At 41.8% G+C, this 15,000-nt stretch overlaps 2 protein-coding genes across 8 annotated transcripts in view; one reads left to right on the top strand and one right to left on the bottom strand.

Moving 5' to 3' along the window:
* LOC137975418 (uncharacterized protein KIAA0513-like) overlaps positions 1-1,827 on the top strand; it is a 26,679-nt gene extending 24,852 nt beyond the window's left edge. For all 6 annotated transcript variants that reach the window (XM_068822753.1, XM_068822626.1, XM_068822685.1 and 3 more), the window contains one exon: positions 1,377-1,827. In XM_068822753.1, coding sequence (XP_068678854.1) covers positions 1,377-1,453 — 77 coding nt within the window. In that variant the 3' untranslated portion in view covers positions 1,454-1,827. The remainder of the gene's footprint in view (positions 1-1,376) is intronic.
* A 145-nt stretch (positions 1,828-1,972) lies between these two features.
* On the bottom strand, positions 1,973-14,519 carry LOC137975191 (organic cation transporter protein-like). Of its 2 annotated transcripts, XM_068822311.1 has the most exons (11): positions 14,377-14,519; positions 11,091-11,361; positions 10,365-10,511; positions 9,435-9,715; positions 7,671-7,910; positions 5,921-6,055; positions 4,768-4,847; positions 4,025-4,133; positions 3,862-3,934; positions 2,902-3,113; positions 1,973-2,473 (listed from the first exon to the last, which is right to left on the bottom strand). In XM_068822311.1, the coding sequence occupies exons 2-11, from the start codon at positions 11,358-11,360 to the stop codon at positions 2,317-2,319; spliced, it is 1,704 nt and encodes a 567-aa protein (XP_068678412.1). In that variant the 5' UTR covers position 11,361; positions 14,377-14,519; the 3' UTR covers positions 1,973-2,316. The 2 variants fall into 2 exon arrangements, with proteins under 2 accessions (XP_068678412.1, XP_068678474.1); XM_068822373.1 differs by lacking the exon at positions 11,091-11,361.
* Positions 14,520-15,000: the final 481 nt, after the last annotated feature.

Genomic DNA, 15,000 nt, shown 5'->3' with positions numbered 1-15,000 from the left:
ACATCGGAATCGATTGACAAATGAATATTAAACCTTCATTTCAAGCTATCAACAACGCAATTGCAGCCCTGTGAGCGACCTTAGGCGACTGAGGTGTTCACTCAATCGAAACCAAAAACCTTCCGGAAGATGGTAGGACGAGCAATGTTGAACAGTTGACCTTTGGAACTTTAAAAACTGAGCCCCAACGGGATGCTAGACCGTAGTTTGTCAACGACACATTTTTTATCCCCTGGGTCCCGACATGACTGCGTTGTCTCGCTCGTCCAATCAGAGTCACGCCTCCTTCGTGTTGACTTCAAAAACACATTCAAAAAATGTGTCGTTGGCAAACTACGCCTAGCACCCCGGTGGGGCTCAAGTTTGTTAAGTTCCAAAGGTCAACTGTTCAACATTACTCGCCCTCCCACTTTTCGGAAGGTTTTTGGTTACGATTGCGTGAACAAACTACCGCCTGAGGTCGCTCGCAGGGCTGATACTACGTTTAATCTTTGTCAATTGATTCCGATGTGGAATTGTAACCGTGGGAATATTTTATCATCAAGGAATATTTGACTCAATTTGGTGTGCTCCCCAGAATGGAATGTGCAGCCTTGGTATGTTTATGATACCGTTGACAACTGAGGACTTAAATGATGGCTCAAATCGCGTCGAATCTGGAATAAAAAACCACACAGGAATGAAGCGACCCACAATGGCAATAAGATAAGGCTTGTTAATTGGGAATTTATTCACATAATTATCCTCACAAATATTTTTTCGGGATTCCAATACAAATCCATGTTGGCTTTCCCTCACAATGAGTTTGGGGCGCCGGCCGGCCTGTAGAGTCATAAGAATGTTTGAGTGAGAGATTTCAGTCACAAAGTTGTTGACGCATCATACTTAATGGTATCGTTGCGGTAATAACCTCGCCACATTTTGTTCAAACATCGATATTCATGACCGTAACGAATATTTATATTTGAACAAGATAACTATATTTCAATTGCGGAATGAAGCTTTTTTGAGATTGAACGTCTTCGCAGTTTGAACGCTGCTATTTGCAGTAGCGAAAGGAAAGCCAGAAACATCCAGGCTTGTACGGGATTCGACTGATGATCTCTGCAAAACCGGTTAAGTTGACTGTAGCAATTAAGCTATTAGCTCCAGAGGTCAAGCAGTGTAGAGGTATTCCAGAGGCTATGGCTTCGAATCCCGTCGAAGCCTGAATTTTTAAGGCTTTCCTTTCGCTTGCCGCTATAAGTAGCGTTCCTCAAATGAGATAAGCACTTTTACGGTTGACACAAGGAGGTACAGCTTTAAGACAAACCTTATGCCATCATGCCCTGCCTCTAGGTTGCCAGCAAATAAATCCGTTTTCCTCTCAATTTCAGAACAAATTCTGCTTTTAAAGAAAAGCTTGGCCCAGGCTTATGAAGACAAACGGACACGATGGCCAGATCAGCAATAAAAGCTCTCGTCAAACAAAAAGCTTTTAAGATAACTTTCATTGTATAAAAATTTCTGGGTGGATGGAGAAAGTAGGTCCTGATATGGTTGTAACATTTTGTTTAGAGTAAAAAAAAGGCACGTTGTTTAACCAAGCTCAGTTACACCTAGTTGACAATATTTTGTCCTATTTAAGTAATTGCAAAGCAAAACGGACATTTTTAGCAATTTTACCCATTATCTGACTGACCATTAAAGGTGTAGAGAAATCATGTTTGCCAGTTATGCAAAACTAGGTATTATATGACTAAGTTATATGTGACAGCGTGGGGATTTGCTATCAAAAACACGACAGCATTATTTATTAAAATTACACAAAAGCACCCTTAAGATCAATTTGTCTATGTTGGTATTATTTTTCTCAGTTGAAATGCTATCGAATCGGTCTTCAGCCAAACACCAGACTATATGAAAGAAGAAGCTCGTGACCTTGAAGCCTTTAACTCAAAGCTGGGGTTTTTCGAGTTAAAAATGCCCTTATTTGGATGTATTAAACGTAGCTGGTGTATTTTCCCGCGTGTGCAGCATCTATCTTATTTTTGTCCATATTTGAGCATAAAGCTCTGACCCAAGGAAAAGAGTGGCGAGTTACACGCCTCAAGGTCATGTGGCAGTTGTGATAAAAGCCAGCAGCATTCTTGTTCAATGAGCATATTAGTCACTTATCACTTATCAAAGGTTAGTAGTTTGTGCCTCAAAAGACTTTCCCCAACTACTTGGTCAAGTAGCTGTAAACAAACGAAAAAGAGCTTGAATCAGTCGTTGTTTCAATGCCTCTCATGGTGGAGTTAAATCAGACAGAGAACTCTTGGGTCTGGTGACTGCTTAAGATGCTGTTTGCATTGGACCATCTGCAGTGGTGGTCAGAGGAGAGGTCTCTTTTGGATCGTCAGAGTCAAATGAGTTCTTCTTTCCAACGTCATCGCTGGTGATGTCAGTCAATACGTTGGCATTGTCACGTTGTCCCTCAGAATTCTTACCACTACGAAAATCAGGAAAAGGAGTTTTAAGAGTACACTGTTTTATTACGTGTAGTTTTAGTTAACTAAACTCCCACCAGACTTCAACTTGTTAAAGGAAACGTATTTTAGCCAGTGGTTCCTGCTTCACTATCACGAATATTTCTTCCTCAGCCTCACTTTGAAAGTTTAACTGACGCCCGCCCTGAAGTGGGATGTTGTTCACACATCCCTCTGGTCTCGTGTCTGGTGGATACGACCAGAGAACTCAGCTTTCTTTCCAAATCTCCGCCTTTCATTTGAGTATACCCTCACTGTTATTCCACATTTGTGCAAAATAAAAGATTGATTGATCGATTGATTGCGTAGAAAAAATCAAAACTGCCGGAATTACGCTACGTTTAGACAGCAGTTCGGGCAGGCGCTATGACACTAAATTCACCGTTCTTACCCAAAGCATGACGAGAAGGAGAAAGGACACGAACGAGGCTTGCCCATCCATATCAGTCCATAGTTCTCACAAGATTTCTCAACGTCTTCTACTGTCTCAGACATATTGGAAAGTAGAGTTTCGGGCAGCCACAGGGACATTATTCCAGCAATTAGTGTCATAATACCAATAATAACCAGAGGTAATGCCACAGATGCATCAGGCAACTGGCCCTAACGAAAAATGTAAATAACGTTAAACAAGGGAAGGAAGGTGTGGTGAGGGAGTTATGCAACGTTTGATTGTGGATGGTTGAAGGCTCACGCGAGGAAGAATAAGTTCAACCTCGTTCCCAGGGTCTTCTCGACTTTCAACATGGCGGACCCGCCGCCTTGTTGAAAGCCGAGAAGACCCTGGGAACGAGGTTGAGAATAAGTTAGCTGCTTGGCGACCGGCGAAAGAACAACTGAAAAATCAGAGTCCTACCCGACAGTAGGCAAGATTCCGACCTACGATCTTCGTACCACCGGTCGGATGCTCGACAAATTGAGCCATAAGAACTGTGCTCAAAAGCGATGGCATTGGATCACACTAGATAGGTGTGTGGAAACGTTGGGTCTTTGAATTGTAACTTTCCAAGCTACATTGAAATTTCTTCAAACCAGAGAAGCATCAAACCTGTGCAGGGTTGGCGCAGTGGTGAGAGTACTCGCCTCCCACCAATGTGGCCCCGGTTCGATACACAGACTCGGCGTCATATGTGAGTTGAGTTTGTTGGTCCTCTTCTCTGCACCGAGAGCTTTTTCTTCGGGTTCTCCGGTTTTCCCCTCTGTTCAAAAACCAACATTTGACTTGATTGCGTTAATTGTTAATTCGAGTTTACAGTGCTCCAGCACTAGAACGACTGGACACTTAAAGTTCTTTTCCTTTCCTTTTTTTAAATGTTTGTTTTTCAAAATAAATCCAAACGAGATTACTTACTAAAGCGACAATGAAAGGAACGACAATCCCTCCGATTCGAGAGAAGGTGGAGCAAACGCCAAGGGCCATATTCCTAGAAAGTCGAAACCAGGTTTGAGTTTAAGAAAATTCTACATCATTCTAGGGTGTGAAAAAAAAAATACAAAAAACAGCATAAACCTACCTCACGGCGGTAGGGTAAAGCTCAGTGCTGTATAAGTAGATGTTGGAGAAGGAAGCTGACCCAAAAAATCGTCCAATGATCGCTAAAGCCGTTATTAATCCTTTCAAATCTGTGTACATACAAGTGCCACGGCAACAAATTGAGTAAGTGGTCTGTGTGGTGTATCAGTTGGATATTTGGTAAGTCACTGACTGACTGGCTGACTGTCTACCTGAATGAGTGACTGATTGACTGTCTGCTTGACTGACTGACTGACTGACTGACTGACTGACTGAATGACTGATCGAGTGACTGGCTAACTGATTGATTGATTGATTGATTGACTCACTGATTGACTGACTAGTTGGCTGAGGGACTGACTGACTGACTGACTGACTGACTGACTGACTGACTGATTGACTGACTGGCTGAGTGACTGATCGAGTGACTGGCTGCAGTGACCGACTGACTGACTGCCCGACGAGCTGACTGGTTGACTGACTGAGTGACTGATTGATTGATTGATTGATTGATTGATTGACTGAGTGACTGATCGAGTGACTGGCTGCAGTGACTGACCGACTGACTGCCCGCCGAGCTGACTGGTTGACTGACTGAGTGACTGATCGAGTGACTGGCTGAATGACTAACTGGTTGACTCACTGACTAACTGGTTGTCTATCTGGCCAACTGAATGAGTTGGTGATTGATTCCCTCGCGATCGCCTTAGTCGCATTTTGTGCTCCCTGAGAGCAGGCACCAACCTTCAGGAACAGCTAACACAAGGAGACATGACAATCCACTGATAAGCATAAATATGCAATGTGGAACACGGCGACCAAAACTGAAAAGGAAAATAAACTCGCATTCGTTTTTGCCATTTTAAGACGTTTCATTGATATAACTTTAATTAGAGTCACATTTTTAGTTCTCAAAAATGAGACAAATAAAAAGCACATCGACCTGTATCGCTTCATAAATTTAATGTTATTATTTGTTGTTATCATAGTACTTGAGGGCATAGTATCCGAAAGAGTTTGAAAAATGATCGAAAATGTTGATCTCCCAAACAAAAGCACAAAATCGCAGAATTAAACCCTTTACAGCATTATATTTAACCTTAAAATTCCTATGACCTCAACAAGCTTTTCCATTCTACTTATTCTCGGAAATTGTCCCAAGTATATTTTATGTTGTTTTACCACGTTTTATCGAGAACTAACTTTCCTATTCGCTTGAAAGACGGGGAAAGTGGTCCCAGTTATGAGTTTAATCCATGACCGACCAATGTAGGAGAATGGGCTCGATACCGGGTTGGCGTCACAAACTACTTTGCATCGCTGTTTTCAGATAACTCTCCCCATTGCTCTACCTTGCAACGCTCTACCTTGCAACCTCGCAACGCTCCCCATCCGTGGGGACGGGGAGCGTTGCGTGACTCCGGCCCGAGCGGCTGCGAAGGAGACTATATCTTGAGCGATCGTAGATCAAATAGCGACTAATTCTTCCACTGTTCAGGGGCCTCCAAAACAGTGACTTCAAAGGAGAGAGAATTAGCTAACAAAATAATTAGGGTTTATTAAGGTATAAAAAGACACTTGAAAGAGATTTATTTTGATTTTTCGATGGTTGATCATTTTAGATTCTAGCAGTATGACGGGACAATACGCCAGTTTCGTATTCTAACGGTTGGACTGGATCTAGCATGAAATGGAGGCTAATGCGGGTTATTTGCATTTGAAAAGATTTGCCCGCATTAGCCTCCATTTCATGCTGGATCCAGTCCAAGCGTTAGAATACGAAACTGGTCTATTGTCACAAAAACCTATTTTAAAAAACAGTTTAAAAATTGTGTGCTGTTAAAACGGAGCAATTAATTACGAGCTTGCAACACAGACAATAGTTACCCACACATACTATTTGAAGGCAATCCATGCCATCGGTGTGTGCGGCAAGTCGCTCACAAACATCAAGAACACATTGAGGTACAGATTCCCAGCCAGACTTGGGACATATAACATGATGCCATAGAATATCATGTTAAGTACCATCCTGTAGAGGAAATTAAAGAAAATGAATGAAAGGAACTAAAACTGATAGTTAAATAGTTTTTGACTTGAAACTTTTCAAAACGTCGTTCATTTTCGTCCCGCTTTACCTGAACCGATTCATGCAAATCGCGCAAACGAAGACAATTTTGATTCCGACTCCCCTTGAGTGAATTAAGTCACAAATCCAAGGATATTTGAAATATATGCTTTCGTGCTGTCTTTTTTTCAGTTATGTCTCCGAAAGGTATGTCAGCAAGGCGGTTGATCTTATAATTATTTCAAATTGGATTGGAATCTCAATTTTACGAAATTGCAACGAATACGCGAATATTCCGCCCCTTAAAATTGGACAAATGTGTCCCAGTTGCGGCGCAACACCAACGTTCACACGAAACGTTGAATTTCTTGTTTCCCAGGGGACGTCAATTCAATGTCCTTCAATGTAAAACGCACGGGCAAAGTTTTTCAAGCTCTTGCTTTCGCTTACAATTAATAAATATGCAAATTGTGACTTGTTGACATTTTCGACCCTGTCTATTTTCGAAAACGGAGACTTTTTTTCTTCGTTTTTGCTTTCCGCCAGACAAATACGGCGTTTTCGGTCAAGGGCGACGACGGTTTTGAAAACGTTCTTCAAACTGTTGATCGTCTTTTAAAAACGGATTTAATTGATTAGAGTGTAATGTGAAGTGCTGCGTTTCTACCCAATATGAACCATGTGAGCGTTAGCCCTACCAATGGAAATGGGCCCACACAAGGACAGAGAAAAACTCTGACCAGGGTGGGAATAGAACCCTCGACGTTCGGGTTAGATCACCGCTTCTCAGGCCGTGGGAACTGAAGATGTTAAAGTCACGGCAATTAACATGTACCAGTACAGGGAAGGATTACGTTTTTGCAAACGTTGACCGTGTAGCACTTTTATTTGAACAGGCTTAAATGTAAGTGCTACACGGTCAACGTTTGCAAAAATGTAATCCTTCCTTGCACTTGTACATGTTAATTGCCGTGACTTTAACATCTTCAGTTCCAACGGCCTGCGCCCGTCTGACCTTGTAGCTCAGTCGGTAGAGCAGCGGTGATCTAACGCGAAGGTCGTGGGTTCAATTCCCACCCTGGTCGGAGTTTTTCTCTGTCCTTGTGTGGGCCCATATGCATTTCCATTAGTAGGGCTAACGCTCACATGGTTCATATAAGGTAGAAACTCAACACTTCACATTACACTCTAATCAGTTGTCTGTTCCTTTTTTGAAAACGGAGGTTTGTCGTATAGGTGGGTTTCATGTTACGTCCTCGCCGCCATGTTGGTTGACAAAAACAAACGATCTCTCATTAGCTCCTTTTGTTCGTCCAATGAGAAGACCCTTTGTTTTAGGGTTCCCCAGAACTCTCCTCTCCCTCAGTCATGCGCAAAAGAGAAGAGCTCTGGGGTCGAGATTGGTGGAGACTTGCGTTTTCGAATCCCTTTCGCTTATTCCTGTGGACGGGCAAACACACTTCGAAAACGCTACGTGTGGAAGACTTTTTTCTTAAACGGAGCAACAAATCACCATTTCCGAAAATGTTCGGGTATACGTGTGGACTTAAAAAAGGCTGAAAAAAATCAAACTCTTTACCAGTTAAAGCAGAGAATCAGCGTTCTCTTTCTCATTCTGGGTGTGCACACCAAATCCAGCGGGGATCTCTTCGTCCCAGCTTTAAGTTTGCTCTCAGACGCTCGACATTTCTCCAGCATGGAACTGACGGTGTGAGGGTCAACCTCAATACAGCTCTTGTTTGCATATTTCATGAGAATTACATGTGCATCCTCCAGACGACCTTGAATGACAAGCCATCGCAACGATTCCGGAAATACCCTGCAAAAAAGAAAACGCGTACGAGAAATCAAACGCTATAGGATTCGAAAGTTATGGTATTTACAATGGGTAGAAAACTTAATTGAAATTGGATATTGAATATTGTGTCGAAAGTAATTAGCGAATTTCATTGGGAGGCGCGGTGGCCTAACGGTTAGCGCGCTGGACTCCGCTTCATGCTATAGTTACCGGAGATATTAGCAGACTTTACCTTTTGACTTTATTGGTTTTGCATTACTTCACTCAGTTATTGGTTCAAAGTTGCCGCATTTTGTCAACCAATCAGAAGTAAAACCAAAACCAATCGTGGCTTGCGCGTGCACATTGTCCCGCGCTTTGTGTCGGCTACGTGTAATTTCTTCGAGTTTTGATTGGTTTAATGGATTGTCTCCGTCCTTTTTGATTGGCCAAAATAATTATTTTTGTTTTGGTTTTACGACACTCGATTGAAACTCGCTCTATTTATATAAAATGTTATCCTATTGGTATGAAACTGAGGGAATATGAAAGAAGAGAGCGAATTTCCCATTTCCAACCCTATCACGACGCCGAAGTTATCTGAAGGACGACACATCATTGGTCATTTAGCGTAAGAGTAAAATGGGCGGTCATGTATACGACAGATAAAAATAACCTTCGCAACATTAGCGCGATCTAAAAATACATCTCAAATAGTGTTTATGGGGCACAGATATTCGCCCTCTTATTTCAAATTCTCTTGATGGACATTAAATGTTCTTCCATGCCATGATGCATTAATATTCATGATTGATTGCAAATAATTCCAAGGTTGAAGGTTACGTCATGCACCCTGCGTTATTAGCCAGGACGCCAAAATAGAATTGAAATTTTTCCTATATTTCTTTTTTGAAGAGAAATAAATGTAGTTTCTAGTGCTACAAGCACGAGTTCGCTAGATTTCTCTAAAATTCTGTATTCACTACTTGCACAATCCCAAATACACCTCTTTTACCCCTCAAAAATGTTGCATAATGATCGTTTGCAATTTCTCCTGGGACATGAAGATGTCCCAATTAAAAGGGGAGAAATGGAAAACAATGCCTGTGCAAATTTTTGGGTGGTAAAAGAGGTGTATTATGGGATTTGTGCAAGTAGTGAATTAACAATAAAACAATTTTTAAATTCGGTGTCTTTTAATATCCGTGATCAAGGTCTCATCAAGTCAAGACTGACAGTGATTCTACTTGCCTCGACCTTTAAGTTTTGCCGAATGTCGCAAAACTTCATCCAAAAGTTGTTTACATTAACCTCCCACAGAGTAAGGTGTCTCTGTAATTCGTAAAGGATTCATGCGGTTGTCTAACAACAACTCCTTCAATTGTACTTTCGTGATGTATAGTACGTGACTGTTCTCCAATTTGAGCTATGGAACGCTAAAGGGTTTCCTTCGCTCACGCTTCAGCGGAAGACAAACCAAAAAACGCCGGGAACGAGACCCATCTCTGTGTAAGGTGACTCGTGATAATTAATAGTAAGTAATCCTTACTAGTGTCCAGTACTAACCTCCAAAGTAAATAAAATAGTGCGGCCGGGAAACTGGCAATAAGTAAAACATGTCTCCAGTCCCTCACAAGATAAGCAATCATTACCATGATGCACGCACCAATTACCCAGAAAACATCTTGCACTTTGCCCGCCATTGTACGATAACTTGCTCCAACCAGCTCCAGGATGTAGACATAATGACCAACAAACAGGCCTGTGATGGCGGCACCAGAGCAGAAGCGAAGAAAGGTGAAAAAGGACAGACAGTCCACGAAGCTAGAGGCGAGACTAAACCCGAACTGTGGTATTTAAAAAAGATGGTGTTAGTAACACTTTACCAAGAACCCCAGAAATTAAGCAAATACAGTTATTTTGCACCGTAGAAACACATAATTTTGAACAACAGTAAAAGCAAGGTGACACACGCTAACACCAACCTGGGGCCCGTTTCTCAAAAGTCCCGATAACTTTTTGGGCACGAAAAGCCATTTGTGAAACTGCCAACCACTTACTTTGCAAAGCCGATCTTTTAACATGTTTTGAAGGTAACAAAAAGAAAAATGGCTGTGAAGTTTGACGACCTAAATCCTCTCCGTTCTTGAGACACAAAGGGAATTGTGTCACCCGAAAATGGCCCCGTAAAGTTTCGGGACTTTCGAAAAACGGACCCCTGGTGTGGCCAACACATCACGCATGCGCATAATCATTTCACCCGGAGCAGCCATGGACAGCTGTTTCAGCCTTTTGGGCCTCATCACAATTTTGCTATTCATCAGCTTGGGTAGCCTGTGGTCCACATATTGGTTTACAGAAGACCAGGCCTGGGTTGCTCGAAGCATGGTTAACGCTAACCAGCGTTAAATACCATGGAAAATATAGCTTTTGATACCTCTTAACCAACGGTTAGCGCTAACCGGGCTTCGAGTAACCGGCCCCTGTTCAACTTACTGCTAGGGCGCTGCACAAGAAGAGGCAAAATCTTCGTCCAAAGTAGTCAGATACAGCTCCAAACATCAGAGAACCTGCCATCATACCAGCAACAAATAAGGACTGAACAGTAGCGGCGATGTTTGCTTTGTCGCAAATCAAGTTCCACTGAAACAGGATGACACGAATCGGCTTTAGTTAGTTAACATTGTCAGCTACTGCCGTCGGACTAATTTCACCGTATTGGTTTTCTGTCAGGGGAAAAGCAATGTATCTAAAAAAGATTAAGTTTACATAATCTGTCGGACATTTTTAACTCGTCACCGAGATGAGAGGGTTTGGCGTTTGCCCTTTTGGGTTTTGAATCATCCTTTTTTTATTCAGAGCGTTACCTTGACCACTGCTTAGTCACTCTTTCAACATCAAGGTTAAGTCTGCTACGAGTCTAGAAGGCCTATCAGGCCAGCGCCTTATTTCCGGTTTCTGTAGCATGAAGTGACAAGGAGTATTTCTACATGGATGGGATGCTAGTCCATCGCAGGGTTACCCCCAGCATTAAATTCGCCGGTACCCATTTAGAGAGGTACCCTGAGAGTAAAGTGTCTTGCACCAGAACACAATACATTGTTCCCGTCCAGGACCCGAACCCGGACCACTCGATCCGGAGTCGAGCACACTAACCATGAGGCCACCGCGCCTCCCACTTTTTCAACATCAAAGAAGCTCTAAAAGTTTTAATTAACCTACCTCAGTGACGGTGCTTGAAAATGAGCTTTGAAAACGATAACTGGTGCATTCTTCACAGCACTTATTCTCGTCACACGTTACATTTGGAGTCACGCATTGAAATCGAGGCGTACCAGTGGCAAAGACAAGTGAGGCTATCTGCAAAGCACTGGAAACGATGACCAGGAAACAGGACGAGAAATAAAGGAACTTTTGCCACCATCCGAACTCACCAACATATCGCAAAACATCATCAAAATGTTGAGTAGGATACTTAATTTGGGAAGCCATTCTGTAAGATATCGAAAAGACAAACAGATAAACTTGGTAGAGTGAAAGAACCATTCTCGCATTGACCAAAAACTAAAAGAGTTCAAGGCCTCAACGGTATTCGAACATTTGACAACGAAGCCGCTTAGCCTTAAATTAAACTGCGGAGGCATTTTCGGGTATCGTTTCTCCTTTTTTTTTTTTGGAACAGTTGGAAATACGTCAGCGTTCGCGTGCTTGCAGGAATCAGATTCAAAGAGAGCGGTATCATTTTTGTCGAAATAAAGGTTGAATTTCACTGCCGTGATCTTGTATTTTATGCTGTTCTTTTAGCTTTTAAGGATGTAATAGTTGAATTATGCATGTCTTTTAATGGATGATTACTGGAGCCCATGAGGAGGAACTTGCATCTCCCGTACAATCCCTAGGAGTCAACCTTTGCGCGTAACTTTCTATTTTTAGAACACCACGACTTCTTCGGCTCTCCACGCCCTGTTTAGAATGGCCAATCTGAGAAAAAAGTTATTGTCCAACGAAGATAAAAATAGAACAAACAATAGTAGTAGCAGTAGGCCAATTGTGCAGATCGATGCGAAATGATGTAAATGTGACTCTCCAACTGAAGCGTTAGTTCTAAAAATAGAAGGATTGCTCAAGGATATAGCGCATAGGGAGACTCCTAGTTGGTTTCGGTTTTCACGCGCCATTTTTTTGATGCGCGATTGCCATTGCTTTACAGTCAAAAGCCCCTTTACGCGGCTAATTTATAAGTAAAAAAAATATATGACGGTTATTTTTGATGGCAAAAGTTTATTTCATGTATAAAGGTCGTTTTGTTATGACAAGGTTAGATTGCCCCCGCAGGGCAAAACCCGAGGTCCGTCTGACCTTGTAGGTCAGTCGGTAGAGCAGCGGTGATCTAAGCCGATGGTCGTGGGTTCAATTCCCACCCTGGGGCCCGTTTCTCAAAAGTCTCGAAACTTTACGGGGCTTTTTCGGGTGTCACAATTCGGAGAGGATTTAATTCGTCAAACTTCACAGTTATTTTTCTTTTTGTTGCCTTGAAAACGTGTTAAAAGATCGGCTTTAATTCTAAAACAAGCGGTTGGCAATTTCACAAATGGCTTTTCGGGCCCGAAACGTTTTCGGGACTTTCGAGAAACGGGCCCCTGGTCAGAGTTTTTCTCTGTCCTTGAGTGGGTCCATTTCCATTAGTAGGGCTAACGCTCACATCGTTTACATGGGTAGAAAACAGCACTTCACATCACCTTCTCATAGTTAATTCTGTTGAAATATAAGTGCACACGGCCAACGTTTGCATAAACGTAATCCCTTGAACCTAAAAGTACCCATTCAGTAGCTGTTTTCCAAATAAATCTAAGTAAATTTTTTGAAGCATTAAAGTCACTGTAAAATCTCTCACATAAATGTCAGTGGCCTCAAAACTGACATGCTTACTAATCCATTTGTGGCATCTATTTTGTATCACGACCATTTTTTATATTGACAAGGTCACGTGACATGGTCATGCGAAGGGCCTATCGAACTGAGTTCGAGTGAGTTCGGTAATCAAACGCAGTCGAACACCGAACTTTGAGTGAGTTCGATTTCCGAACCAATCGAACTCAAGCGAACAAATTGAACTCAGTCGAACTCAATCCATTAGAATGAGATACATTAGTTTGACAACCGAACCCAATGGATTGCGTTCGATTGTATTCGGTGAGCATGATACTCGCTTTTACTACGCATTTAAAGCTTACAATCCAGAGCGCATCTGAAGCCATTTCCCTGGAATTTCTGCGTTTACCAAAAGCACGTGTTACACTCCCGGGTGTACTGTAGGAATTCGAGCCTCCAAGAACTTGGTGTTTATTTTCAACACCAGTTACAAAAATCATGAGTTCGAAAATCGAACGTCCAATTGAATTTGATCATACAATTTTTACGTGTGAGTTGGATTTTGTTCGATTGCAAAAATCTAATAGACTTTTTCGCTTGTACATACAGCTGCAGGTCATGTGATAATACTCAGGAGGTTTGGTCCTTTGTTTTGTTCATTAAAAAGAATGTATGCAAGCATGAATATATATGTCTGCATGCACTCTTTTTAATGAACAAAACAAAGGACCAAACCTCCTGAGTATTATCACATGACCAGTATTGGGAAAACAAAATGTACAAGCGAAAAAGTGCTATTGAGTGCGATTGAAATTCATTTCTATTGTGATCGATTTACCATGCCGGACTATGACATTTTAAATGAGACAAACAATCGTTCACTCGAGGCGAGCGTTTCTTAAGTCAATCGACTTGAAAAAAAAACTGGCGTTTTGGCTGACAACATAACTTATTGGCGCTCTCCCTCTCAGCCGCTTCGGAAGATTGCGTGACACGCTTGATTAGAAGCAGGCACGTCCGAAAAATTATTCAGAACGAAATTTTCTTCTGAAGTGCTTGTTTTTGGGAGTAACTGCAGAACATTAACCCAGTGCCAGTATTGTTTTCTTGCAGCGGCATCGTTTGAAGAACTAGGCATACATAGCAATACGTGTCATTCCTATTTATGCAAATAAGTGTCCGGGTAACAAAATATTGTTGTAGCTTGAGTACCAGGCCAGTATTGTGTTCCTTGATTTTATGTCGGAGACCACACAAAGTTTCTTAAGGATTCTCGCTTTGATAAAATCAAATAGAGAAAATTGAGCCCACAAAGACAAGAATAGGTCAACCTGGACTTTTTCCAGAATAAGTATTATAACTTTCCCCCTGATCCTAAAATTTTATAAATCCACGCTTCGAAAACATACACGGCTTTTCTTCATCAGACCTCATATCAACTTAAGACAAGGGCAAGCCGGACAAAAAAGCATTAAGGTGCCGGATAGTATCATGAATGATTTGATATTGTGATACTGATATTTTAATATGGTCATCACATTAACTCACGTCTTACGATTTGATATTTCGATGTTATCATGATATTATGATATTTTGAGCAAGGCGTGAATGCAAACTTAATACTATTTTATCTTACCAGTGAACTCTAATTGTACGTAGATTCAATGCAGATGAAGAAATCCTCACCCCAATCACTGCAAAATTGAATGTCACAGTTTTCCCGTAAAAATCATGAAAGCTCGCATAAAGAAGGTGTTGAAGCGACAAAAGGCGATACCTCCTCTATCATTATTTGACCTTAATTGGATTGTTTTCCCCCGCAGTGAAACAACAGCCTGATTGGCTCTAGGGGCTGAGAGGGTCACACCGCAAGCCTGGCAAGTGAAGACTGCAGAGCGACTGTAACATTGAACGAGAAGTCCTTTTCCTTTTGCTTTCTAAGTTAAGCTTCACCTGCTCCATATCTTTTAATAAGAAAAACATGAAATCAAATAATCACAAAAGTAAGTTTCATGAAAGATACAAAGCTTTCCCCGTGAGTCCATTGAATTTTTGAGGAGGCGGGGGGTGGGGCAATTGTTATTCTCAAGCGGCACGTAATTTGCCGATTATGTTACCAGTCATGGGTGGCAGGTCACTTTTCCAAGTGCTCGAACAGCGACGGAAAAATTGAGTGATTCAGAATCCACAAAGAATGAACCGGAGAAAAGAGATATGGGTAGAACTTAAGCGTGGCTGGCGGGATATTTTATCGCGGGAT

Source organism: Montipora foliosa, chromosome 1, assembly GCF_036669935.1.
Source record: "Montipora foliosa isolate CH-2021 chromosome 1, ASM3666993v2, whole genome shotgun sequence".
In the NCBI taxonomy this organism is placed as follows: domain Eukaryota; kingdom Metazoa; phylum Cnidaria; class Anthozoa; order Scleractinia; family Acroporidae; genus Montipora; species Montipora foliosa.
This window is presented reverse-complemented; position numbering and strand designations above follow the sequence as displayed.

Coding starts and splice junctions, on each gene's coding strand:
- LOC137975191 (XM_068822311.1), bottom strand. CDS start 11,360: ATGGCTTCCCAAATTAAGTATCCTACTCAACATTTTGATGATGTTTTG. Junction 3,935..4,024: donor CTTTACCCTACCGCCGTGAG/GTAGGTTTATGC, acceptor TCGACTTTCTAG/GAATATGGCCCTTGGCGTTT. Junction 3,114..3,861: donor TTCCTTTCATTGTCGCTTTA/GTAAGTAATCTC, acceptor ATTTTTCGTTAG/GGCCAGTTGCCTGATGCATC.